The sequence below is a fragment of the Gouania willdenowi genome, chromosome 19 (assembly GCF_900634775.1).
Source record: "Gouania willdenowi chromosome 19, fGouWil2.1, whole genome shotgun sequence".
NCBI lineage: Eukaryota > Metazoa > Chordata > Actinopteri > Blenniiformes > Gobiesocidae > Gouania > Gouania willdenowi.
This window is the reverse complement of record NC_041062.1, coordinates 21458830-21484825: the sequence shown is the minus strand read 5'-3', so window position 1 is coordinate 21484825 and position 25996 is coordinate 21458830. Positions and strand designations below refer to the sequence as shown.

The 25996-nt window shown below is 39.2% G+C and overlaps 1 protein-coding gene across 2 annotated transcripts in view; it reads right to left on the bottom strand.

The window, feature by feature from the left end:
• mtr (5-methyltetrahydrofolate-homocysteine methyltransferase) overlaps window positions 1–25996 on the bottom strand; it is a 60870-nt gene that overhangs the window by 4669 nt on the left and 30205 nt on the right. For both annotated transcript variants that reach the window (XM_028475702.1, XM_028475703.1), the window contains 16 exons: window positions 25161–25277; window positions 24714–24854; window positions 24545–24634; window positions 21251–21403; window positions 20923–21030; window positions 19446–19546; window positions 16036–16103; window positions 11533–11653; window positions 11349–11430; window positions 11100–11198; window positions 9558–9633; window positions 7977–8132; window positions 7699–7898; window positions 7399–7599; window positions 4816–5008; window positions 252–364 (listed from right to left, as the gene is read on the bottom strand). In XM_028475702.1, the coding sequence (XP_028331503.1) occupies window positions 252–364; window positions 4816–5008; window positions 7399–7599; window positions 7699–7898; window positions 7977–8132; window positions 9558–9633; window positions 11100–11198; window positions 11349–11430; window positions 11533–11653; window positions 16036–16103; window positions 19446–19546; window positions 20923–21030; window positions 21251–21403; window positions 24545–24634; window positions 24714–24854; window positions 25161–25277 (2019 nt within the window). The remainder of the gene's footprint in view (window positions 1–251; window positions 365–4815; window positions 5009–7398; window positions 7600–7698; window positions 7899–7976; window positions 8133–9557; window positions 9634–11099; window positions 11199–11348; window positions 11431–11532; window positions 11654–16035; window positions 16104–19445; window positions 19547–20922; window positions 21031–21250; window positions 21404–24544; window positions 24635–24713; window positions 24855–25160; window positions 25278–25996) is intronic.

Here is a 25996-nt window from a genome sequence, read left to right as displayed (position 1 = left end):
TTATTTTTTCCAGAGTTATTGCCCTTGTTTCTTTTTTCTTGACAGGGGATGTTGTTGACTATGTCTTCTTGTTTATGATTGTATCTTGAGCTTTCAAAAGTAATTCAATTGACCTTCTGTATTTTGCTCCTTGTTCTGGAGTATGAAAATCTTATTTGTGAGTGGCAAAAGATGCATCAATGTATGTTGTCTGAAAGTGTGCACTGTATTTTCATGCTCTTACAAAATGAAAATATATATTTTTTAAAAACCTGCTCTTTGGTGATCTTTCCCACAGCAAAGTATGAGGCCTGAGGATTGGAGAAGTAAAGTCCAGACACTGAAGCGGCTGGCGTCATGGCCAGGGACTCCGTCAAGCTGATACCTACGGACACAAAACACACAGGATTATCAAACAGAGGAAGTGCAATTCTTTATAGCGTTAAGGAAGTCTTTTTAACAGTATATATAACTAATATAGGCAACAGTTTAAAACCATTAAAAATGTCACATTTTCAACTAAAGGTATCACATGTGGTGAGACACTAAAGATATTTTGTCTTATCAGAATCCGAATCCGAATTCCTTTATTAATCCCAGGGGGAAATTGCTTCTAAAAACATTAACAGTCACTGTAATTTCATCAGAAAAACTTTTGGGCGAAGTTTCATTTTCTTTAGGAAGAAGTTTGGGAAAGTAAGGAATAATGTATTATTATTATTAGAGCCGCCTGGAAGAAACAACAGCTAACAATGTCTTTGTTGACTTATTACCAGTCAGGTTCAAACAATTCAAATTCAAACTCACAAAGATACATACAGATGAGAGATGTAGTTTGTTCTACTTAGTAAAGTTAAATACTACTGATAAAGTTTATGAAATTAACTTTCTTTAAATTTTCATTTTCACTGAAAAATTGTGACAAATGTACATATATATATAAACCATATTTTTCGGACTATAAGGCGCACTTAAAATCCTTTAATTTTCTCAAAAATGCGCCTTATATATGAAATTAATATGTCAAAATGTTTTAGTACAACTTTGGCAAACTATGAAGCTGCACCTCTTGATGGATTTTTGGCGCTTTAGGGCTACCGTAGTCAGGCGGCTCGTGGAGTGATATGTACCTGTACTGTGCTTCAACATACTGAACTGAAAAAGTGAGTGTAATGTTCTGTATTTTATGTGTTAAACCTGAACAATGTTGAGAGTTATTGTTAATGAGTTGAATAAAGTTTGACTTATGTGACTATTTTGTTTCACTTAATACCTCTTAATAACAACAACAACAACAACAACAACAAACCGGTGCGCCTTATGTATGAAAATAGACCCAGTCAGACCCATTCACTGATAGTGCGCCTTATAATCCGGTGCACCTTATAGTCCAAAAAATACGGTGTATATATATATATATATAAAAAATGTGATATGTATAAATTATTTATTTTTTATTTTTTTTACATCAAGGGGGATTTTCTATGCTATGCTAACTAGCAACTCAATACTCACTATACCTCTCTATTCACAGTTCTCTCGATCCAACCTATGTACCACAGATCAACAGTTGCTAGTTTTTATAGGAGGGGCGGGGCCAACAGTGATGTAAGAAGCCACCAAAACATCACAAACCTCCTCTCTCAGCCAATAAGAAGATTCAATATTAATACCTGGATTCAACCCATTGAAGGTCACTCTTACATTTTACAACTAAATAAGCCAAATTAAAAACGCTTTGACTAAAAATAGCCTGTTACTCTTTATCTAAAATGCATTAAAAATACATTTTGTATAACTTCTTATAAGTTATATATATTGAAAATGTAAAACTACAACAAAAGTCATTTCAGGTTACTGTTACATAAGGATTGTCTTATCTTTTCATGACTTTGAAAAAACCCCCAAAAAAACAGAAAATAGCCAAAAACAAACAAACATGTCAAGGACCACCAATCTAAGGAGTTAAGCTTTGATAAGTGCGTCAAAACACACACATAGACACAAGAACATAAGATCAATACGTGGGACGGATGTGCACAGGTAGTTTTCAGCTTTGCACAGTGAATGTAAACAGGAAACCTGTGAGAAGAGATGATTTGTGGATAGGAAACCTGATACATTTTAAAATGATCTCAAACAACAGTTCTTTACAGCAGTGAATCAAAATGCAAGATGGATTCACCCATGAAAACAGAATTAACCTGACTGTTTTTTTGGTCATTCCGTTTTAAAACTAAATGAAAATAACAAACGGTGTGGTTATTTTTGTTTTACTGATCAAAATCAAAAACCAGACGCAGCGTTTTTCTGCTTTAAAATTAAATATCGTTCTGTTTGTGTTATATTTGAATATTCTAGGGAAACTACGACAAGAGCCTAATGTTTTAAGCTCACCACACATAGGAGACCCACAGACGGGGGCTGACTTTTAGTCCTGGACAACAAAGAAGCAACGCATAAAGTCACATTACTGATGAAATGGTGAAATGAAATGTTATTAATACATAAATAAATGAAAACAAAAAGATGATGTTATGTAAAGCATGCACATTATATGTGATTAAAGGAACCAGAGGAGGTGTAATGAATCTACTGGTACTCTAATTTCCCTGTAAATTTCTAAATATCTCACAAACAGAACAAGATTTTGCCATTAATATTTTAAAAACAGAAAAACGCTGCTTATCTGGTTTCTGATGTTTCTGTATTTCTGTTTAGGTTTTAAATCAGTAAAACAAAATAACCACAACGTTTATTTGTTATTTTGATTTGGTTTTAAAACAGAATAACCAAAAAACGAACAGTACACGGATTGATCTACTACACTATTTTCTCTTTTCCAGTATTAAAATCCTCATCAAACCTCATCAAAATGCTGCTGTAGAGTCCCATTAATTCATAACAAGCAGGAGAAACAGTGACAGAAGCCAAAGGAAAGCATCAGTGAGCAGGTTCCTCCATCTGCTCTGCTCTTGAATGAACTTCAACAGCCAATCGTCCAGAACCTCCAGCTGTTATAATAATGCCAGCACTAACTGCATCAGATCTCACTCAAGTTTATACCTTTATTAGATTGGATTTATGGATATAAAAATGTTATAAAGGAGAGTAATATATCCAATATATCCCTATATGCCAGGAGGCTACATGAAATGAAACTAAAAGACTAAATATTGTGATTTCTGTCCAGACAATATTGTAGGCACTTTTCTCCACATAGTGTGGCCATGCCCAGAGGTTCTTCACTTCTGGGAAACTGTAGCAAATAAACTGTCCAATATTACTGGTAGAGCCACACCCTGCACGTCAAGGCTTTTTTGTGCTTGATGATACTTCAAAATGAAATGTATCAATTAATAATCATTGGGTATTATTAGCTGTTAAAAATGGCTCCTATCGTACAGATATAATTCAGCTCGTCTTGCTGGTCTAATTTATTAACTAAAATGGGACTGGATTAGACTACTATTAACATCACAGTGTAACACCTGATATAATTTTCTCTTAAATTTGAGGAAAAATAATTGAGAAAGTAAATTCCATAACCATATGTACCTTGCTAACTACTCTGTACTGTGCATAGCTATTATGTATATATTGCTATTTCTGTAAATCAGCACCTGTTTTGTACTGTATGACATATTGTTATTGCATAATTCTATACATTGGGGGAATCTGGACAAGGTTGTCTTTATTTTTATAATTCTTCTTTTTATTTCTTTTAATTGAATTGTTATTTATTTATTGTTTAAGGAATTGATTTCTATGGGTATTAAACTCATTTGTGTATATTTATGAATATGCCCATCACTAGGGGAATGGACTTGAGGGATAAAAAGTAACAAATTAAACTGCAATCGCTAACCACACCTGAATAAAAAGTTGATCACAAATACAAACAGGTAACACTTTATATATACAGTAGATAGCCAATAGATAACATACAAGCTGTTAGTTAACAATTTCATAATTACATAATAGATCATGAATAAGCCATTAGTTATTGATACGTTTGGGATCAACAATGTTGCAGAGCAGTGTCAGGGTTCGGTGCCTTGCTCAAGTGCACCTCGGCAGTGCTTTCAGCTACCAGAGCAACTCCCGTATTTTGTCCGCACCGGGACTTGAACCGGCCACCCTCCGGTTCCCAGCCCAAGCCCCCGCGGACTGAGCTCAAAGGGGTGCACGTGTACTGCTAGGGGTACACGATGGCACTGCAGGGGGTACGTGAGAGAGAAAGAAAAATTAACAAATGAAAGCATTAAAAAAAATGGGGGTTTAAATTGTTTATTTTTAGTTGAAAATGATTCTCATTGTAAATATTAGCAGAAACTCACAAAACGGCAAGAAAAACACACAAAATAAGAGAAAAATATACTGAATAATAAAAAGAGCAGACAAACTACAGCAGAACACACAAAATGACACAAAAAACACAAAATGGCACAAAAAACACAAAATGATGATAGAAATGATCTTGATTAGAATATTCTAACGTTGTAGTCGGATAAGAGAGTACTTAGATTCAGAAAAAAGAGAAAGGGGGTACGTGAGCCAGTAATGTTTGAGAACCACTGTTCTAAATCATTAACATACAGTTAACATGTGATTCATAAATTGTTAACTAATAGCTTGTAAGTTATCTATTGACTATCTATAAGGCACAGTTATAAATCCTAAACAAACTGTTAGATCATTAATAAAGTGTTAGTTAATTAGTTATAAATGGCTTGTTGAATATTTGCTTCACTATTTATAACGGATAGTTATTATAAAGTGTTACCAATTAATATTTGTAAAAATGCAGTAAAGGGTGAATGATTGCACTCTCACCCGTCTTCTCCAGTATGCCTGCTAAGCTCCACATGGTGTTCTTTTCCGTGTGGTCAGGCTGGATGGGGTAACCAGCAGCAGGTCTGATGCCCTTGTAACGAACTCTGTGGAGGTCGGAGGCCTGCAGAGATTCATCTGCGCTGTAGCCCCAGAGCTGCTTCCTCACACGGGCATGGAGCTCCTCTGCAAACGCCTGGAGGTGGAGGTGGAGAAGCACAAACACCTTCCTATTGGTGAATTCTTTTCTGTGGAGCATTCCAAGCTTCCACATTAGCTCAGCGATAAAAAGAAAATGTGTATTACTGCGAGTGTGTTTGCTAACAATATAAATGTGTAGTGTGTAGGCCTGGGCAATGTATGGACATTCAAGATATATCGAGTTTTCTATTTTGACGATATAGAAACTGACAATATCGCTTATATCAAAATAGATCTTTTTTTGATTTATCCATTTTACACTACTTCTATATTTCTGAGATATATATCTTATAGCTTGATTTGTATTAAAATACTCACTTTCAGAGTTGTTGCTTTCACTACATCTCAGAACAGAATGAAAAGCTCAGTTTGATGGATTGCTGAGTGTGTCCTAACCCAGACCTTTCATTAAACAGAACTCACTCACACATGCTGTCCCTTAAAGGAGAAAAAGCCAAAAGTGGCACATAAAAAAATAAATAGTTAACCTTCCTCTTGTGTTAGCTTTCTGTTAGCATCTCTTATGATAACGGGTCCTACATCAGCTGTATAATACACTAAAAACAAATATCTATCTATCTAATTTATTTCCTATTTATTGATTACAGTACCATGTTAGGTTTCCTAATCAATGAAAATAAAGATTGAATATTTTTAGTGTGGGCGTCTGAGCCTTTTTTTGTGTCAGTTTACGCCTCAATTTAAAAAAAAATTTTAAATGGTAAAATGTGGGAAAGATTTATATGAAACATATTCAATAATTGTTCACTACTATACATATGTGTAGACCTGTACATAGAACTGTAACATGGTTGCTCAGTTTTGTGTTAAATTAAAATGGACATTTTTAATAGAATTTTCATGGAAATTATAATTACAAAGTCAATTATCTGAACAAAATTACAATTTCATTATGATTATGACAGCAACAGATTTTTAAAATTACAATTATAATTACACCATAATTGTAATGAATTATCAGTTACGCGATTACAATTCTAATTGACCCCAACCATGGTATGTTCACACACTGCAGGCAAAAATGGCTGATTTTTTTTTTTTGAGGACTCAAGTGACCAGGTCAGATTTTTTAGAAGCAATGTAAACACTAAAATCTGGCTCATATCTGTGTTTTTCTAAACAGATTTAGACCACTCTCATATGTGGTTCTGAATGTGATACAGATCTGATTTTTTCCAGTGGGACCTCAGTGTGAACGACCAAGGCAGATTAGAGATTATGATGACAGTGCCCAGCAGTTTTTTCAATCACAAATAAGATTACAATCATTATTTCCCCCTGAAAGTCAATTAATAGGGATGTCCCGATACGACTTTTTCATTTCCGATATGATACCAATATTGCAGCCTTGCGTATCAGCCGATACCGATATTGATCCGATAAAATATCAAAATGAATCATACATACTTTTATTACTATTTTTTTTATTAAAAATAATAATTACTTGTTTTGTAGTGTGGAATGTTAGAAAAGGCTTGATCAAGTGATCAAACAGAGAACAATAGTCAGCAAGAGTAGGTATATGAAAACTGACCCATTTATTATTAACCAATTGGTTACATAATATCTACAGTATTCTACAATTGAATAAAATAAATTAAACATTAATCACAAAAAAAAAAAAAAAATGGAAATTTGAATCCAATATCCAATATTCGTTTTCAGGCTGATAAAGGATTGGGACACCCCTATCAATTGCAATTACATTCTCAATTACAATACAAATACAATTAATATAATCACATCATAATTATAATTAATTATCAATTACGTGATTACAATTATAAGTGACTCCAACACTAGCACACTGGTTCATACCATGTTTAAAAGCAATTCAGCAAACAAAATATTTGTTTCTTTCTTTCTCCTCGTCCTCCTCCACCTGATCATTCATTCTCCACTGCATAAAAACTTTGAGACAAACGCAAAAATGTGCATGTGGGTCAGTTCACCCTGAAATCACTCCTGCCTGTGGTGATCAAACTCTTTAACCTGACAGATTTGATTGTTGTATATATCTGTATTTGCACGTGTATTAATACTATTTATCTTATTTTATTTTGTTGTACTGTAATGTGTGCACCTGTATTTAATCCGTATTTATGTAATGAAAGTAATTTCCCCCTGGGATAAATAAAGTACTTCTGATTCTGAATCTGATACAGGTCACATTTTAAATGGTTCTGTTCAAAGTAATTAATGACTTTTATTCAATGAAAAGGGGGTGAAATATGTGCATACAAACATTACTTATTTTTACTTTGATAAACTGCACACACTCACTCAGTGAACAGTTGCATATATAAATAACAGCATGTATAACTCTTCAAAATGTGTGTTTTTCATGAAAACCTTTGTGAGTACCTCAGCCAGACGGTCAGCCAGCGCTTTGACCATGATGCTGCTGTAATCATCTCCCTGAGCCAGGAACTGCTGACTCAGCTTCTCTGCTCCAAACACGCCAACAGCAAACACGCCGATGTAATCTGCAACGCCGCTGTCCACAGGGGCCACAAAGTCCGACACGCACAGGAAGGGCTCTGAGCTCGAGCTGTCTTTCTCAAGCTGCAGCCCACACACACACACACACGCACACACACACACTTGAGAAACAAATGAAGCAGACACATTTTTCTGCACTAAAGGCTGAGCTCCATCTCTAACCTGCTGCCGTAAACCATAGAATGTGCTGATGGGCTTCGTATTCTTGTCTACTTTGACGTCATCTCCGTACACATTGATATCATCTCCATTACTCTGAGCTCGCCAAAAGCCCACCAAGCCCCGCCCCGTTAAAGCACCATTATCGATCATCTGGTTGAGCAGTCGTTGGGCATCTTCAAACACTTGGAGAGCCTCTGAACCTGCAGGACGATGGATGTCACACTACTTCCTCCTCCTCCTCACCATTGATTGCAAACGTGATGAGAAGATGCTCTTACCAACAGTGTTGTCTTTGAAGATCTTGGGGTATCCTCTATTGGGGTATTTTCCTCTGAGCTGCCACACGTCAAAGAAAGGTTTCCAGTCAATGAACTCCATCAGTCGGTTCAGGTCGTAGTTCGGGAACACTCGTGGGCCCAGGAACTGAGGACACACTGCAACACAGACACAGACATGCCACTTCTGCATGAAAGTAGAATGTTACATACAGTATGTAAATAACATTACTTACACCAGTGGTTCTCAAACTTGTTTGGCTCAAGTACTCCTTTCTCTTATTTCTGAGTACCCCCTTTGTCTGACTATAACATTTTGTCTAGAAAACTATTTACCTCTTAAGCCCCAGCCACTTTTGGCCAAAAATCACTTACCCATAACAAATACTGTTTTTCTAAGCTTCTATATGACCTACATGGCTAATTTTTGTTCAGATTGAAGTAGGACTCTTTGTGGTTACAGATGATGGGAAATTTTAGAATACATGATACTGAATTACAATAAATCATGTTTTAAATACAGAAATCTGAAGTCCGCCCAAAAAACCCCTAGAGATTTATCTCAAATATAAAGCCAATTATCATTATCAAAGGCTGTAAAAACAGAAATAATTGAACTAATGTATGGACATCAACTGCAGCAAGTTTGGTGATGATAATAAACATTAGACCAATGATAGACATGTTTTTGTACAAAAAAGTTCAGGCGGATGCCCACGTTTGCCACAACTGTTCACAAGTTTGGAAACAAGTTTGGTCAGTCAAAATGATGCCAATCATTGTTAGTCTTGAGCGCTAGATGTTTTAATTTGGCTTGAAAAAAAACACGTCCATTTTTATTCAGGTCTCTGCGGTGCATGCGCAATGCTATTTTTGGTTCCACTTTTTGATGCCATTACGCATGATTACATGTGAATCAGAGTCTTTGCTGCAACAGATACGCATCACAGATGGGGCCTGAAGGACAACGGATTGGGCTGCAGTTACGCAGCGGAGACGTTACGGAGTAGTTACGCATCCAGTGGAAATCCAGTGTGAGCAGGGGGCTATATAGAAAATTACAATATCATCCATATCATTTTTTTTTGATGGATTTCTGAGTGCATTCTAACCCAGACATTCCCCTAAACAAGCCACACTACAGAACTCACTCACCCATGCTGTTTCTTATAGGAGAAAAAGCCAAAAGTGGCACATACTGTGCAACTGTTTGTTAATAAATATGTGTGGCATTTTGCATCAGCAAATTTAACCCTATATTGTCAGTCTGGTCAGACTGCATTTGAAATTATATTATCGAGATTTATTTTGTATATCACCATTTTAAGAAAAAATATTGACATATGACTTTTAGTCCATATCGCCCAGCCCTACTGGGGGCTGAGGCTTGATTACTTTGCATATTGTGAGAAACTATCAGCAGGTAGGGGAACAAAAAGCAAAACACTGTTGACATTCAGTCTGGCTTAAATTGAGTTATTGATCAATTAAATTCCAGATTTTAGAGTAACTCTTGTTAATCATTAGGAAGTTAATCAGCAGTTAAAGTTCAACCTGAATTAGTGGCCTCTGCTCTTTACTCACCTGGTGTGGGCAGGCAGTCCCAGTCAATATGTAAGGCCTTATCCCTGGCTTTGGAGAGAGACAGATAGCGATGATCCTAAAACACAGTAAAGTGGTGAGAGGTATGAGAAGAAACATGAAACATTTTTTCTCTCCTTTCCACCCTTATTACTATAGACATCATTTGAACCACAAAATACACTCTTCTGTAGTTTAGAGTAGCATGAATGCATTAACCTATAGTTTTGAGAGAAAAAGTAATTGTTTTATTTCCAATGTCAGGACAAACTAGAAAAATCATGCAAGTTCAAGTGTAAGTAATCACAATAACACTAGAGGCAGATGTTTTGTGTTTGTTTGAGATATCGGCTTGATCTTTGAGGATCGGCTGGGAAAACCTATACGTACTTCGGACGCAAAAACTCACATATATCCGCCAGCAGGTGGCACTATAACCAAGGTCACTGTACTTTGTGTCTATATCTCCCAAATGTTGCACATTCAAAAACCTCATATCCACAGATTCCCTGAAAAGCCCTAAATCACCTGGGCTGGACCACGCCCATTTCCGCCTATAATTGTGTTGACGCAAAATCGCGAAAACCTACTTTTTTGAACTCCTCCTTGTGGTTTTGTCCAATCAGAGTGAAACTTGGCACGTAGAGTCATCAGTTGGACCTGATCTAAAGTTCTGTAAATAATTTTTTTCTGTTAAAATATGTGCAAATTAATTATTTTCTAGCTAGAAATAAAAACGCGAACTGTTGCATATCTCGATCAAAATAAATGTTAACACCAAATCTGAGATCATTGGTTGGAATGTGGCTGTGTGGGTATGAGCCAAATTTGAATAATGTTGGCCGCTAGGGGACACTGCTATTGGTGCTGAAGTACAGGAATACAGAATGAGAGCGATGATGATGATGATAATGACGTTCTGTAGGATACCAGATCATTCTCCTTGCTTGGTGGGAAGTCTCCATGTAGGCGCAAGGGGGACTCGCCCAGACAGCTTGCCTTGGCACGACAAATAACCTACCAGGGTGCGGGGGGCATTGTGGGGGAGAACCCTTACGGACTGCAACCCCCTGCCCACAACAGAGGGGGAAGGAGCCACCCGACCCGGACCCCTCTTTAAAAACCATTAAAGGCGAGGGCCCCTCGGGGGTCCGCACTGGGGTGACTCGGGTGGTGAACTTTGGGGTGAGGCAGGCAACTGCCCTGAGGAGGGTTGGTCTTCGAACCATCCAACCCCACCCCAGGCCGAGGAACCAGAACGTTCTGCGTTTTCAAAAAGTATGTTTACTTTTCAGTCCGTCAGAGAAAAGTAACAGTTTTTAACATTAGGGTTTTTAGTTTGAGGAGAGAGCAAAATAAACATGAAACCAAAGGAATGCCTGGTCAGACTTTTCTAGGTTTAATACAAACACTCACAGAAAGTTACAATAAATGCCTGACACCATAAAACTTCAACATCAAGTGTATTTTATTAGACTTCTTTTACATTAATAAGCCACATGCAAATCTTTTTCTCACAAATGATGATGTTCAACCCCTCCTTACCTTCATGGAGTCATAGTGCTCCTGTCTGATCTCCTCATACTCCTCTTGCAGGTCCTCAAAGTACTCCTCCTTCAGCGCTTCATTTAGCAGCTGTGAGCACTGACACAATCACACAATTATCAAACTACAGCCAGAGTCTGAGTGAGTACAGCTTCCTGAGTCAGTCAAATCTATTGATGTAATTAGTGTTAAATCACGCATATGAGGATTTCAACCCACATAGATAATAACAAAGTATGACATCCTTACCACCACCACACTCCGGGAGGCATCAAGAACGTGGACCACAGGTTTCGTGTAGCGAGGGGCGATCTTCACTGCAGTGTGTGTTCTAATCAGAAAGATATTATTACCTCATTGCACTTGGTGTTTTTGAGTTGAATCCAAAGGACGAATGTGTGTGTGCGTGTGTGTGGATGCACGTTTCACTTACTTTGATGTCGTTGCTCCTCCTATCAATAGAGGTGTTGTCATTCCTAGTCTTTCCATTTCTTTGGCTACATGGATCATTTCGTCCAGGGAGGGGGTGATGAGACCAGACAAACCAATGATATCTGCAAGAACACAATAAGAAGGACAAAAAGCTTAGGAGTGGCCATTGTAGGGTGGTAACAGTGAAAGAGCGTTACATTGTCTGAATGTGAAAAGTCACCAATAAGGCTGTAACTTGGCGAGTCAAACCCACAGGCAGAAAGAGGCTTTCCAATGAGTGCATATGACTGCAAATCACGCTTGAGGACAGTTTGACTCTGATCTGGCACAGGGACAAGCTGCCACCTTTACGATGCCAAGAACACAACTTGTAAAATATCCTGCAAGGGGTTGGCAATACCTTCCTGCACAAGATTTCAAGACTAAGGGGAAAATTCAGAGTTTTCCGATTTTGCTGGTGAATCATAAGCAAAATGCAAAAATGAAAACCTTTAAAAAGCTGAGAAATGACATTACGACCTTTCTTTGCAGTTTCTCTTTTGAGGATGTTTGTGTCCTAAAGAACTTCTTAAATCTTTGTGTGTTTCTGCTTAACCCTTGTGTTCACTCAAAGTTTGATTGTTTACGCTTCTGATTTGTGCACTTATCAAACCTGAACTCCTGCTCTCTTATCCATACTACTGTACACTAGATTATTTAGCTTCTTCTGCAAAATAAAGTGCACATTTCCCCTAACCATTACAGTTTAAGATGCAATGCGTGCACGCACGCGAACGCACACACGAGACATGACAGTCCCTTGAGTCATCCATTGTGCATGAGTAGTGCTCGCCATCTGACATCTTATGTGATGCTTCCTCTTCCTATATGCTTTTCCAGTATGTTTCCATCGCAGCTCGTGGTGGCTCTAATCTGCCGTTATTCCTTTACCACTAAGAGGACACCTTAGCCGGTTTTGTGGAGAATGTCCTGTTTATTCTCCTGGCCTTCACTTTTTTGCTACACCTCTTCAGTCACATGGTCATGGCTGTAAGTCTTTGTTTGGCAGTTTGAAATGCCTCAGGAAACAAGTGCTTGTTGTAGTTCCTTGGTGCCCCTTTAATCACCCCATTGCCCCTGTATAGCTCTGGTAGCAGGCTAATCTCTCTCTTTTTGCCTTTATCTTGGCCTCTAACTGTCATTGTGGTTCTTATGTACCATCTCCATCTTATATTCAAGCATGTCTGGGATTACTATTGATGTTGATCAGCTGGTTGCTCTTAGTGTTTGTACCTTTAGGGAGGTTACTTAAAGAGTAACTAAATCCCTGCTTTCTGCTGACCTGCTACAAGGGGGGAATTCAAAAACTGCTCTGCTACTACAATTGTTACTACTACAATCACAGGCACACAGAATCCCTGAAGCTCATATATGCACACACAGCCCTACAGACACTATAGCACTCAGGGGCAAACAGCCTCTGCTCTATTTCAGCCATGAGCCCTGGAACACCACCTCACGCACACACAAACCAGGAAGACGCACACACGGTAAAAAAAAAGTACACACACATTCGCGCACAGGCAGACACTGACGGGAATACACACACACACACGTGTCTGTGATTGGAGGAAACCCTCCTTCTCCTCCCAGTTTTTATAGGAGGGGCGGAGCCAACTGTGACAGTTGTCGATGCACAATGGTCCAAATGACAACCCTAAAACAGGGGTGGGGAATCGTTTTCATATCAAGGGCCTTTTATATTTTTATAAAGGCCTCCAAGGGCCACACTTTTATGAACGCATATATAGAGATGCAAAATAAACAAACAAAAAGTATATACCCACTTTGTCACTAAGCCTCATGATTGCTGCATTTCTATGCATGTGAGACTCATCTAATGCAATGGTTGGAACTGTTTCTCTTTGGCGAGGCATGTGATGTCAGCTGGCAGTGATGATGATGCCACTCGAAGATGGTTTTCCAAGTTTGGGTCAGTTAGTCTTGAACGAAAGCAAGTCTGCTAGACACTTTTGAAAAGAACTGTTCACAGAGGTATGTTGTCCCAAACAGAAATGCAAACTTCAAGGCATGCCTCCTCAGGATAAGGAAATCCTCAGCAGAAACATACAGTTTGTACACGTCCATCAGAGAGAGAGGTTGTTGTACTTAGCTTTGAGCTTGCTATTGTTTTGCAGTTCAATTATTTCCATCTGGAGGTTTTCTGGCACATCAGATTCTTGTATATTACAACATGTTCAGCTCCCTTTGTATATTTTTTACATCATGGTGATTGGGATTCGGCATTACCAGAGCTTCAACTTAACTTCAAATGATTTCTCTTTGTAAAGCACAGCTGATGAGCTGGTTGAGAAATTGCAGCTTGATGTTTAGCTCTGAAAGGTGCTTGGTGATGTCCACCATGAATGCAAGATCACTAAGGAACCTGTCATCACTGAGCTCCATGACAGGCTTCCCCTTCATCTCCATGAAGTTTCTGACTTCTTCCTGCAGTGTATAAAACCGCGCGAGCATATTTGCTTGACTCAGCCACTGCACTTCACAGTGATAAACCAAGATCACCGTACTCTGACTCAAGCTCATTCAGAAGCTCCTTAAACTGACGGCTGTTCAGCCTTCTGCTTTTGGTGAAGTTCATGGTGGACACAACGGTTTTCATCAGCTTCAGGGAATGTACACATAGACTCTCTTGGTGTATGATAGAGTGGCAAACAACAAAATCACTTGGATCCAGACTCAGATGGCTCTTTTCTTTTTTATTAATGGAGTCAATTGTTTTTGCGCGCCAATTATTGCAGGTGCTCCGTCAGTGGCAATCCCTCTCAACTTTTTAAATGGAAGTTCAAAATTGTTCATGGTGACAATAACTTCATTGAATAAATCCTCATCTTTAGTAGTGCCATGCATGGCTTGTAAAGACAGCAACTCCTCCTTTGTTTAAAACTCTGCCGTAATTCCACGCACAAAAATGGCAAGTTGCGCTGTGTTTGTGATGTCCGTTGTCTCATCACAGGCTCACTCAAAGTCTTTTGGGGTGTTCTTCAGTGTTTTTTCAATATTTTGTGCCACATCAGTAATCCTGTCTGCTACGGTTCCTCGAGACAAACTGACACTTTGAAACAACTTCACTTTGTTAGGCGGGAGCAACTCCTTCACAAACTCCTTTGGCATGAGGTTTCAGCTTTGTGGCTATTAATTCACACGCCACAAAACTTGCACGTGTAATATTCTCTCCGTTGGTTTATGGTCGCGTGAAAGCTGCTTGTTGATCATCCAAACTGCGACGAAGAGCTTTAATTTCATCCAAGCGCATTTGTCCTGTCAATTCGTTGAGTTGAACATGTTTCGAGCTGTAGTGGCGCTCCAAATTTACCCTTTTCATTATTGCCAGCGCATCGCCACAAACTAGGCACACTGGCTTGCCTTTCACCTCAACAAAGAAAAAATAATTTGTCCATTTTCCTGAAATATTTGGTTTTGTGCATCTACCTTCCTTCTTTTGAGAGTCGCCATGGTTTTCACCTGTCATATGTCTCAATCACTCCTACGCAGTGTGCACCTGCATCACATGCTACATTTACTGACCCTGACATTGACTTGGACATCCATATCCGTTTTATCTCAGAAAACTAATGGCTTATGTTTTTCCCCAGATTTTTTAATTTATTCATGTACACAATTGTTTTTTTATTGCATTGTGAGCCGGTAGAAATGGTCTCGCGGGCCATATACGTCCCGGAGGTTCCCCACCTCTGCCCTATAATCTGTCTCAGCCAATAGCAAAACTCAATTGTAATAGCTGGAGTTCAACCCTTACAACAAAATAAGCAAAATTAAAATACTTTTACTAAAATGTTAAAAGTTGGACTAGGATCAATCAACAGCACTGCTTGATACGCAAATATTTATGTATTCAGCAGAAAATAGAGGGTTTGGGGTTTAGTTACTCTTTAAGGCAGAATTTATAACTTTATAATAAAGATTGTCTGAAGTTTTGTGCCAACGTAGCTTTGGTAGTTTTTTCAGGATCCAGTTTTCCATTGTATTCACAATCTCCCTTTTCAGGTCAGCAGCTTTCATTGAGGTTGTTCATATCTGCTGAGGCTTGGTACACAATCTCTTTTTGTGGAGGGGTTAATGACATGGAAAAGCAGCTGGCAGCTAGGAATGTTGTAAAACTGTGCAACAAGAGGGTTCATAGTTTTCTTAGTTTGTGGAATTTGAAGGTTCTGATGTCCCTTATGCTCTGCATGTATCCCCTCTCTCTAGGATTGTGGGTACAGTTGATCAGTTCTGTGTTTTTCGCCCTCGTACATATTTGCTTTGTTTGAGTAACCCATTTGCCATCAGATTGGATTAGTTAACCAACACCTGACGCGGACCTTGTGTGTGTGCGTATAGACATGAATGGCTAACCAACATCATAAGACTGAACGAAATGTGGTCCTCTGATATTTATGAAGGTTTTTGGTTTGCTCATTAATGACTTTTTAAAATATGGTACCTGCTTTCTGTGCCACGGCTTCTCTGAGGATTCTTTCACAAGGAACCATAACACCGAGGTCAATTACTCTGCAAAACAAAAGGGCACAGGTTAACAAGCTTAGATTTCTCTGATGAACTTTGGTAGTTAAACAGATAAAAGTTCAAGGGCAAGCTTTTACACCTCATGCAATATACTTTATCACAATAAAACCTATTACACTTTTCATGAAGTTTTATTTAGTAAAATGTTATTACACATTCCTTGTTTATTAAACATTTGGTCAATGCTAAGTAGAAGCACAATAATCTTCCATAGTTGGAGCTCCAGGCCAGCTTTTCCTTCACACGTGCATCAATGAGCATCAGTTTCTCTTTACTTGAGCTCCTTGGGATCGACTGAGAACTGCAGACCAGCACCTAGGGGTGTGCATTGCCATGTATCTGACGACACAATACGATTCACAATGTGCATATCACAATACGATATACCCCGATATATCCTGATACTATACAATACGATATACATCATGATATATCGCAATATCAATAATTACAAATTTCACCTTTATAAGTACAAAATGGTATGAAATACAATTCATTAAATTTTTCTAAACTTGTGAGAACAAGTAAATGATAACTAACTGTAATTCAAGTACCAACATCAAAAACAAATGGTATGTTTATCAAACTGTCAAATTCCATTTTGCATAAAAGTTTAACTTTTACTTCTACGACAGATTCAGATTCTATTAAGTTCTTAAATTCTTTAAAACCACATACATCTATAAAAGTGCTCAGTATGTTTTATGTTAGTATGCCCCAGGGCAGCTGTGGCTACAATGTAGCTTGCTACTACCGGTATGACTGGTGTAAATGAATAATGGTTTCTGTATGAGCTTTGAAACTTCTTGAAAAAAGTGCTATATACTGTAAATCCAATTATTATTATGAAAATCAAGTGCAATCAACTTCCAGCTAATTAATTTAACAAGGTTTGACGTGGTTCACTGACACCTAGTGACCAGGCGTTTACGTGCTATGCATTTGTTAGCGCAATTATATGCTTTTTTGCTAATAGACATGATTAAAATGTATTTGGACATTTTTTGGATCGATACGATAATCGCTGGGTGAAATATCGGGATAAATTGGTGAATTGATTTTTTTCATATATCCTCAAGCCTGGTTTATGGTCCTGGGTCAAGACCTACGCTGTCAACGTGACGCAGATATTGGCCAACTGTACTTCTGCGTCGAGGAAACGCCTCGCTATGCGATTGGCCGCCTTGCCGCGAGGGGGTTGTGGCTGCGTGTTGTTACAAATGAGCATTAAAAAGCCCTTGTTTATTTACCGGTAACAGAAAACTTTTAGGTGTTTTAAGCATCTTAAAATGTAATTTAATTGGTCTGCTGGCTGAGTGCGCCGGCCCCGTGGGCGCTGCGCCAGGGCGGGGGGGCCCCGGGGGTGGGTCTTTGAGGGAGCGTTTTGGGGTCCCTGTAGAGGGCGTTGTATTGTGGTGCCCTGTGTGGTGCCTCTCCATTGGGGAATGGAGAGACACCATAACAGGGAGGTGGGTAGGAGCCTGGGTCCTGGGCTCCTTGGTGCTTTCTCGGGTGTGTATGTGGGGGGCAGCCACTGCCCCCCACATACACATACGCTCCCTGGCCCCCGCTCTTTCTGCTAGCCTGGCTGCATCATCGGGTCCAGGGCACCGCTTGGGTTTGCAGTGGCGGTTTCTTGCACATCTGTCTACGAAGCACTGGCATGCCTTGGACTGTGGGATAAAACTTGTAGTGGGCTTAACTTTAGACACGTTGATCCCAAATACCTGTTTCAGGTATTACCACTCACTCCTTCCCTCTGTCCACAGCCACCACCATTATAGTTAAGCCTCAAGCCTACAACTTCACATCTCACTCTCACTTTACAATAATCAACTCTCCCCCACCCTTCCATTTTTCTACCTTGAATCTCTCCTCCGTGCTCCCTTCCCCTTCCACCTCCCCCCACCCCCCAACACTGCCCTCTCTTTTTATATTATTCCTTTAATAAAGTGTTTCTTACCCTTCCTTGGGGAGGGCTGGTGATGGTCACAATTATGCAATAAAATACATTTATTTATTTAATTGCAATAACAAAACATGCACTTCTTGTAGTGTTGACCTTTGACAGCATGTGCAGACAAAGTGGAAAAAAATTTTTTTTAATTTATTTGTGGATTATTACTTACCTACTGTACCTAACTATGTGCTTCATAGGACACAAACATTAAAGCAACGGTTTCAAAACATGCACTTTATTTTTCAATATAAAAATATGCAACATATGTAAACAAAGTATAAAAGTGTAATGAGTGCACTGTTGACTGCTCCAGTCAACAGTCACACGGGGGGCAACGGGACCCCGACCTCGCCATAGAGCAAAGAGGGAGCAGCGAGGTAACCTGATCCACAACCCCGGTAAGCGGCAACTGGGAAGCTGATGTAAAACTTGTTTTAAACATAACGTCATGTCTGCTCCTCTGGCCTCCACGGCATGTTAGTCGTTGTTTACCGTTAATGAAACACACACACACACACACTCGAGGCAGTAGTAGTGATAACAGTAAACACACACCTTTCGTCTGTGATTGACTCCGTTTGGCGGTGCTTCACGTGTGCTGCAGGCATGAAAGGAAATAATAAAACTCTAAAGAACTTTTAGTCCATCTAGGTTCTCTCTGTGACTCAATCCACAGTAGAAACAACTCCCTTATCGCTACGCGAAAAGTTGAAACACAGCGGTGTTGACTGGAAAAGGTAGAGACCGGGGCTCATTTGGAGCTGACCAATCACAGCCCTTATGTTACACGTCGCCTCGATGCGCAGTCAGGATTTAAGGGAGGCGCACGTCAGGTTACGGGGAGGTGGGTCCACGTGCGTCTACGACGTAGATTTGATGCGGAACTATACATCAGGCTTCAATAACACCATACAAGCGCTGCCATTTTGACACTTTTGACAGTGTCATCTAGCCGATCACTGTGGTACTTGTCAAGTTGACTCAAATCCTTATGTATGTCCATTTTTCTTGCATTTAACACATCACATTTGAGAAGAACATGTTCACCTGCTGCTTATTTTTTCCACCCAATGGCAGGAGGTCATCAGTGAGGTTAACTATACCTGGAAGGGTTAATAATGAACAGGAAATGCACAGTGACTTTTGAAGACGTGTGTCTTGAAAAAGTGATTTGAGCATACACAACTACTCAAACCTACAACAGCAGCAGCAGTTGATTTTGACACCACAACGTAGGGGTATCTTCGATGACTATCAGTTTAATACTTTAAAGAACAGACTTAGGAATGTGCTCGGATGAGCCTGGGAAAATCGAACATAGACAGTAAACTGAACAACTCAACAATCACCCTGTAAACAAGCTTTACCTGAAGTTGTTGCAACCCAACACCACACCCACGATGTTCTTGCCTATGTCATGAACATCCCCCTTCACTGTAGCAAGGACAATAGTGCCCTGATAGGGATCCTGCAGGCAGACAATGAAATTCAAATGTCATTTCTACAAATCAAACGATCTTTGTAGGATTCTTTAAAACAGGGCCATCCAATCAAATCTAAAGCTTCCTGTAAAGCGTCTTTGAGTTTTCTTTGGAAAGCTCTATACAAAACTGATTTATTTTTATTATTAATAAAGCTGAGGTCCACTTACATTATTTTTAATTTTTCAAGGCAGGGAAAATGTAGTGTTTTGTTCATATAGGGGGATGTTGTCTTATTTTGTTTTTTGTATTGCTGTTTCATAATTTTATGCCATGAAACACAATAAAGAAAAGTGTTCTTCAATTTCAAAATTACTTTAAGTGTTTATTTTGTACATTATATTTCATGGACTAGTACATTAATGTTTCATTTTGGCCTGTGGCCTTCCACTGCAATTCATTTTTGGCCTCACCCTCACCTTTCCAAAGTGGGGTCTCAGGTGACAGATATGGGGTTGGGGCTATGGCCAAAAAACACTGGACCATCTCTCTACGACGGTTTCATGAGACTTTTCCTAACAAGCACAGTAATTTTGTTGACTAAAAATAGTTTTCATTGACAACATTTTGTGACAATATATGACAATGACTACTTAAAAAAGAAAAATAAATACATGTGAACGAAAACTACATCAAAATATATTGATATTTTTGTCAACTAATAAACTATAGTTTCGTCACATGGGACAAAATCCCAATCAGAGCTCATGTGATCATGAGGTCTTACGCACTGATTACATCAATGTGTGTCTGTGTATTTACAAATATATTAATACAACGCTAATTGTATCTAACAAATTTATCTTGATGAACTTTTACTTCAGACATTTAAAGCACTCATTTATTATTGTGCATTGACAACACAATGCTGATAAATACTGTACGTGCAGTGGTGGACGGTGAGAGCCAGCAAAGCCATGTTAGCCTGTTTGCACTCACAGTTGTCTCTGCCTTGAATCAACTAATCAAATACTGCTTCATATACGGCCTTGAATTACCAACGATTTGTTGTAGAAAAAACCTGTGTGTGTTTGTATTAAAGATGTCTCCTAACTTGACATAATGTATTTTTTTAAACTAATCTTGTTGTTGGCGCACCTTAACTCATCGCCCCTTTTGTACAACCTAACGACTAAATGACTAAACTGGAGGATCATTTGTGTGTAATGATGTCATTGAGAAACAAACCTATGTCAGATTCCTGCTACAATGAACCGGTGAATAAAATAAAACACTCACTCATGAACAATTTGATTAAATCCAAAGAGTGGGATTAATATGAGATTAGGTTGTTAGATGGAAATGTGTCATATTTTATGTGGGAGGAAAGACACTTGCATAACAGAAAAGCGTTCAAACTGACCATGACATCCGCTGACCCTGATGATGCCATCATATCCTCTCTCTCTTTCTCCATGAAAGGAATGAGATAACCAACAGCCTTCTTCATGACACGGGCTGATTTAATCACCTGTTGAAACAGGATTGAGCACACTTCAGCGGCTTATCTGTCAGCAAAAAACTACTGTGTGCTCAGGACTCTAAGAAACTTGTTGGAAAGACTTTCAAACACTGTACAGAACAGTGAAAAACAACCTGAGACACAAGGTCGGAGAGCGTTTGTCTCTTACAAGGCAAACTTTATAATATGCAACATCTGAGTAAGGAACACATGGATGACTTCATCATACCTGTGGCAGGAACATCTTCCCAGCACCAAACAGGTCTCCAACCACCTTCATGCCATTCATCAGTGGGCCCTCAATGATATGAAGAGGTCGAGGGTAGCGGTCTACCTGCGCTCTACACTCCACCATGTCCTCCACCACATACTTCTCTATTCCCTAAGAACAATAACAAGATGGAGACAATTTATTTCTATTATTAGTAATATATCTATACTAAGAAAGTTAAAGCGTGATAGTATGAACACAAACTCAACTCTACATACACTGAAAACACATTAGTGCAATTAAAAGTCACTGTCTGTTGAATAAGCAACTTTTTACTCTGAAATCTGTGAAAAACTAAGCAATAATATATTCATCGGGAACCCCAAGCAAATCTGCTGAAGCTACAGGCATGTTTGTCTGTTTCTGCCTGTGCAACTTTGACAGTAATCCATGTGTGCATCTGACCAGCAACGTCTTATTTTCACAAAAAACACACTACATTCGGAGGGGCCGATGGCGCACTATGGCAGCCTATCCTCTGTCAGTCTGCCCCAGGGCAGCTGTGGCTACAACAGTAGCTTACCACCACTAAGTGTGGAGTGAAAGAATAATGCCTTAGTTCTGTAAAGCGACTTTGAGTGTCTATGATAAAGCGCTATATAAAATTGGTGCATTATCATTATTACTAATAATAATAATAATAATAATAAATGTTATGTGCGCCTTGCATTAAATACCATATCCCAGTAATGATCTTTATAACGTGGACCAAGTACAGTCGCAATGAAGTGCAGAGGATCTCTGTGAAACATTCGCTGACAGACTCTAAAACCAAACTCATATTGCTAATGCGTAGTTTGGAGTCTGTGTCGACACAGAGCAGAGGGCTACACGTAGCTACAGCGTGGACGCGACACAAATATAAATCTCACTCGAGTGTGAACTCTTCTTTGTTTTCGCTCTGTCTCAACCTCTGCTTAGAAGATGCTTTAGTGCTCAGATGTATTGAAACACGGCACCTGCATGGACACGTTAACCCGTATCCTGCGGTGGTCTGTTGGGTCATCACATCCTGTTTCAGTGATAAAAGTGTTTTGGACAAAAACCGTAAATGCAATGCAAATTTTCAGAGCATCACTAAAAATAACAATATCAACAATAGAAGCTTATGTCGTTTTTATATCGCACTACAACATATATATTCATATCACACAGCATTAAACCTAACCCTCTATTTCCACCAATCCATAACTGCTCCAAACCTGCTGCAGAACAGCAACACAGCTGATTTCATTGAAAGTCAATGTGTCATTCGAATCTGCTCCAGCACACCAGAGCCCTCTGAACAGCCCTTCTATTTTTTGCCAGACGCCGGAGCTGTGCTGCATAAATTCAACAAAGATAAGCCCATGCAGGACAGGAAGTAGTGCACAGACACATAAAAAATGTCCCCTTTATTTTTCAACTAAAATACTCGTGTTCAAAGTGGATCACTAGTCCATGCTTTTGTTACCTCTAGACTGGATTATTGTAATTCTCTTTTAGCAGGCTGCCCGAGCAAGTCGCTTAAGACACTTCAGCTGGTTCAAAATGCTGCAGCACGTGTACTGACTAAAACTAGGAGAAGAGATCACATTACTCCTGTATTAGCCTCTCTGCATTGGCTTCCCATAAAATATAGAATAGAATTCAAGATTCTTCTTCTCACTTATAAAGCCCTAAATGGACAGGCACCAGTCTATCTCAAGGAGCTTGTAGTGCCATACAATCCCCCCAGAACACTACGCTCTCAAAATGCTGGACTACTCGTTGTTCCATTCATCTCTAAAAGTAGTATAGGAGGAAGAGCTTTCAGTTATCAGGCCCCACTTCTCTGGAACCATCTACCAACCATGGTTCGGGGGGCAGACACCCTCTCTACCTTTAAGGTTAGGCTCAAAACATTCCTCTTTGATAAAGCTTTTAGTTAGGAACCAGCTCATAGCTCATAATTAAGATGCAATAGGCATAGACTGCCGGGGGGGGGGGGGGGGGGGGTCTGGCATGCTCGGTTGGAGAGAGGTTGGAGAGGGCGTTAAGAGAGAGGTCATTTAGGTTAGAGAGGGACCGGAGAGGGTCCCATTCCTCTTTCAAACACTCCCTCTATGTCTGCTTCTTCCCTTGTGTGTTTGCTCCTGTACTTCTTCTGGCTTTTGTCTTGCAGGTCCGTGGGATCCTCAGTGTGGAGTTACAGAGACTCAGCGGCTCTGTCTCCACCCTTTTCTCTGCACACACCCAACACAGCATAACGTGGATGGCTGTTCATCATAGGAATGGGATCCACACAAGGTTCCTGCTGCTTAACAGAAGGTTTTCCTTGCCGCCATGATGAATTCATGTTGGGTGTGGGATACATATGTATGTGTATATACGTATATATGCATATGTGTGTATCCATAAAATGAAGAGTCCGTCCTTAAGACTGCTCTACTGTAAAGTGCCTTGAGATACCATTGGTTATGATTTGGCGCTATACAAATAAAGATTGATTGATTGATTGATTGATTGATCATAATTCCATCCAAAAGATCTACAGGGCAGGACCGAGTGGATTTCCTTCTGCTCTTCACCATGGACACAATGAACTTTGTGCTTCTCTTTATATCGACTACAACTCGCTATATCGCGCAATTACATGTGAATTAGTTGGATCTCCAGAGTCCTTGCTGCAACAGATTTGCATAACAGACGGAGGGGGAGGGGGTGTCGGACTGCAGATTGCATTGCAATTACGCAGCCGAGCAGATACGCATCCAGTGGAAATCCAGTGTAACCCTTTCAGTGAGTTCCAATGTACATTTAGAGGTAAAAGTAACAGTACAAGTACTCACATTACTGTAATTTAGTTGTTTTAATGGGTTCTTGTACTTTTTTGAACATCATAGCCGACCAATCAGATTAAACGTAATACATGGCGCCAAAACCGTATTGGAATGGAGATTATTTTCTTCCGTTTTAGAGTTCATAAATGTATCTATATTTGTTTTTTAATTGAATTCATTGGTGTTATTTTATTCAAAAAAGAATTGTATGTTTTAACAAACCTTTTATTTTATGTTTACTGTATGCAAGGGGATCGTGGCAACTTGGGGGGTGAAAGTAACTGTTAACTTGTACTTTGAGTATTATTTAATTGAGCTACTTGTTACTTGTAATTAAGTATGTTATCTACTTGTACTTGTGTATAACTTAATTCAAGTAACAGAACTTGTACTTGAGTAGGATATATCAGTACTCTTTACACCTCTATGTACATTAATGTGAGAGATTTACCTTGATGAGAGCATATTCCAACCTCTCCTCCACACGCCTCTCCCTCCACTCCTCCATCTGAACCTCCTTCTTTCCTCTGTCTGCATTGTTCTGGTAACAAGAGTTAAAAATGCATTCAGCAAACAGAGAGACAGCTGATTTATGTGTGTGTGCGTGCGTGCGTGCGTACCTGTGCGTATGCCAGCAGTTTCTCGGTAGCGTCAGCATCTCTGTTCCAGATGAGATTCTCACAAAGTAAGAGCAGCTCCTTGTCAATGTCGTCGTACACTGGTAAGTTCCCAGCATTCACGATTCCCATGTCCATCCCATCCTGACAACACAAAGGACAGGACTCAGAGCACATGACAGTACGCGGCTCTCAAACTTTCATATCAAAGTCTAAAAATGGGCAAAATACAAAATTAAATTAAAAAAAAAATTACTGTGTTGATAAAATTCAATCTTTTTTGGAAATATTACATTTGAAACGGTAATAAGAACAGTAATAAAATGGATAAAGCTCCATAATGCATCTGAGGAGTGTTCATGTTGAACAAAAGATAAAAAAATACAAGATTATGGGTGAGGGTGTGGATCATAAAGCTTGACAGAACAGCAGTGTTATGAGTGTTTGTACCTTAATAGCGTGGTACAGAAAGGCCCCATGCATGGCCTCTCTGATAGTCTCCATTCCTCTGAAGGAGAAGGACAGGTTGGACAGACCTCCACTCACTCTGGCTCTTGGTAGCGTCTCCTACTCACACACGCACACAGAAGATGTAATAAGGGCGTGAATTTGAATAAATAATCATAAATCTATTAGAAGAGTAAACAAATATGATTGTTGATATAACTATGTACGTTTCTGATTGTCATGTTGAATTTGTTGTTGAGTTACAGTTAAGTGATGATGTTGGGCTCTGGAGCTGTTTCATTTATTTCTACATGTTTTTTTAAACCGAAAAGAGGATAAAGCCTTTTATCATAAGTTCTACGCTCAACAGGCTACAATCAGAGAAACACAGTCTGACTGTGATGAATCTGCTCATGATCGTCACCATACACACGCGCACAACAGGGTTGAGGTCAATTCTAATCGTAATTGTGTAACTGATAATTAATTACAATTACGACTATTATGATTGTAAAATAATCTGTTGCAGTTGTAATCCTAATTGAGCTCAGATAATTGACTTTGTCATTGTAATTGGCATGGAAATTATGTAAAAATTGTCAATTACAATTTAGTTAAAGCTGCAGTTAGCAGAATCCTCCATCCACAACCTACCTTACCAGTGTCTTTTGTGAACGCTCTTAGCAACTTTCATCTCAATATAGACGAGTGACAAGTGTATGAACTTTATCGTGTGTTATTGGAGATTTTTCTGGTGTTTTAGAGACTCTGACATGAATACACATATTACTCCGTCGGCTGTGATCCTAGCTGCCTGCCGCTCTGAGCGGACTCATAAC